The sequence below is a fragment of the Buceros rhinoceros genome, unplaced genomic scaffold (genome assembly GCF_000710305.1).
Source record: "Buceros rhinoceros silvestris isolate BGI_N320 unplaced genomic scaffold, ASM71030v1 scaffold38249, whole genome shotgun sequence".
Taxonomy (NCBI): Eukaryota; Metazoa; Chordata; class Aves; order Bucerotiformes; family Bucerotidae; genus Buceros; species Buceros rhinoceros.
The window spans coordinates 3,862-4,166 of NW_010431582.1; the positions used below are offsets into that span (position 1 = coordinate 3,862).

Consider the following 305-nt stretch of genomic DNA (forward strand, 5'->3'; position numbering starts at 1 on the left):
AATGTAAAAGCAGCGCAGCCAGCTCCATTGGCAAGAATCAGAGTGGCCTTGGGAGCGAGCAGGAGGCCTCGCCCGCACCAGACAGGGGTGTGAATAGCGGGGTCTCGGTGGCTAGAGCTGAAAATCCGGAGTGGAGGGATTTTCCAGGGACTCTCTGTCCAGAAAACTGTTACAACAGCCCAAAAGCCCAAGGAAGTTGCCTTATTCAGCTCGCGGGGTTTGATTCGCACCCGGATTGTGGGTTGTTTGGGGGCTCCCTCCACGGCGGCGTAACCCCAGCCAAAGCAGGGATGTTCCCCGGCTAC

At 58.0% G+C, this 305-nt stretch overlaps 1 protein-coding gene across 1 annotated transcript in view; it reads left to right on the forward strand.

Annotated features, from left to right (window-relative positions):
- The window catches only part of LOC104499900 (APC membrane recruitment protein 1-like), a gene marked incomplete at its 3' end in the record, with an annotated part of 3,347 nt that overhangs the window by 2,017 nt on the left and 1,025 nt on the right, over positions 1-305 (forward strand). Inside the window, exon 3 of the mRNA XM_010143468.1 lies at positions 8-304. Coding sequence (XP_010141770.1) covers positions 8-304 — 297 coding nt within the window. The remainder of the gene's footprint in view (positions 1-7; position 305) is intronic.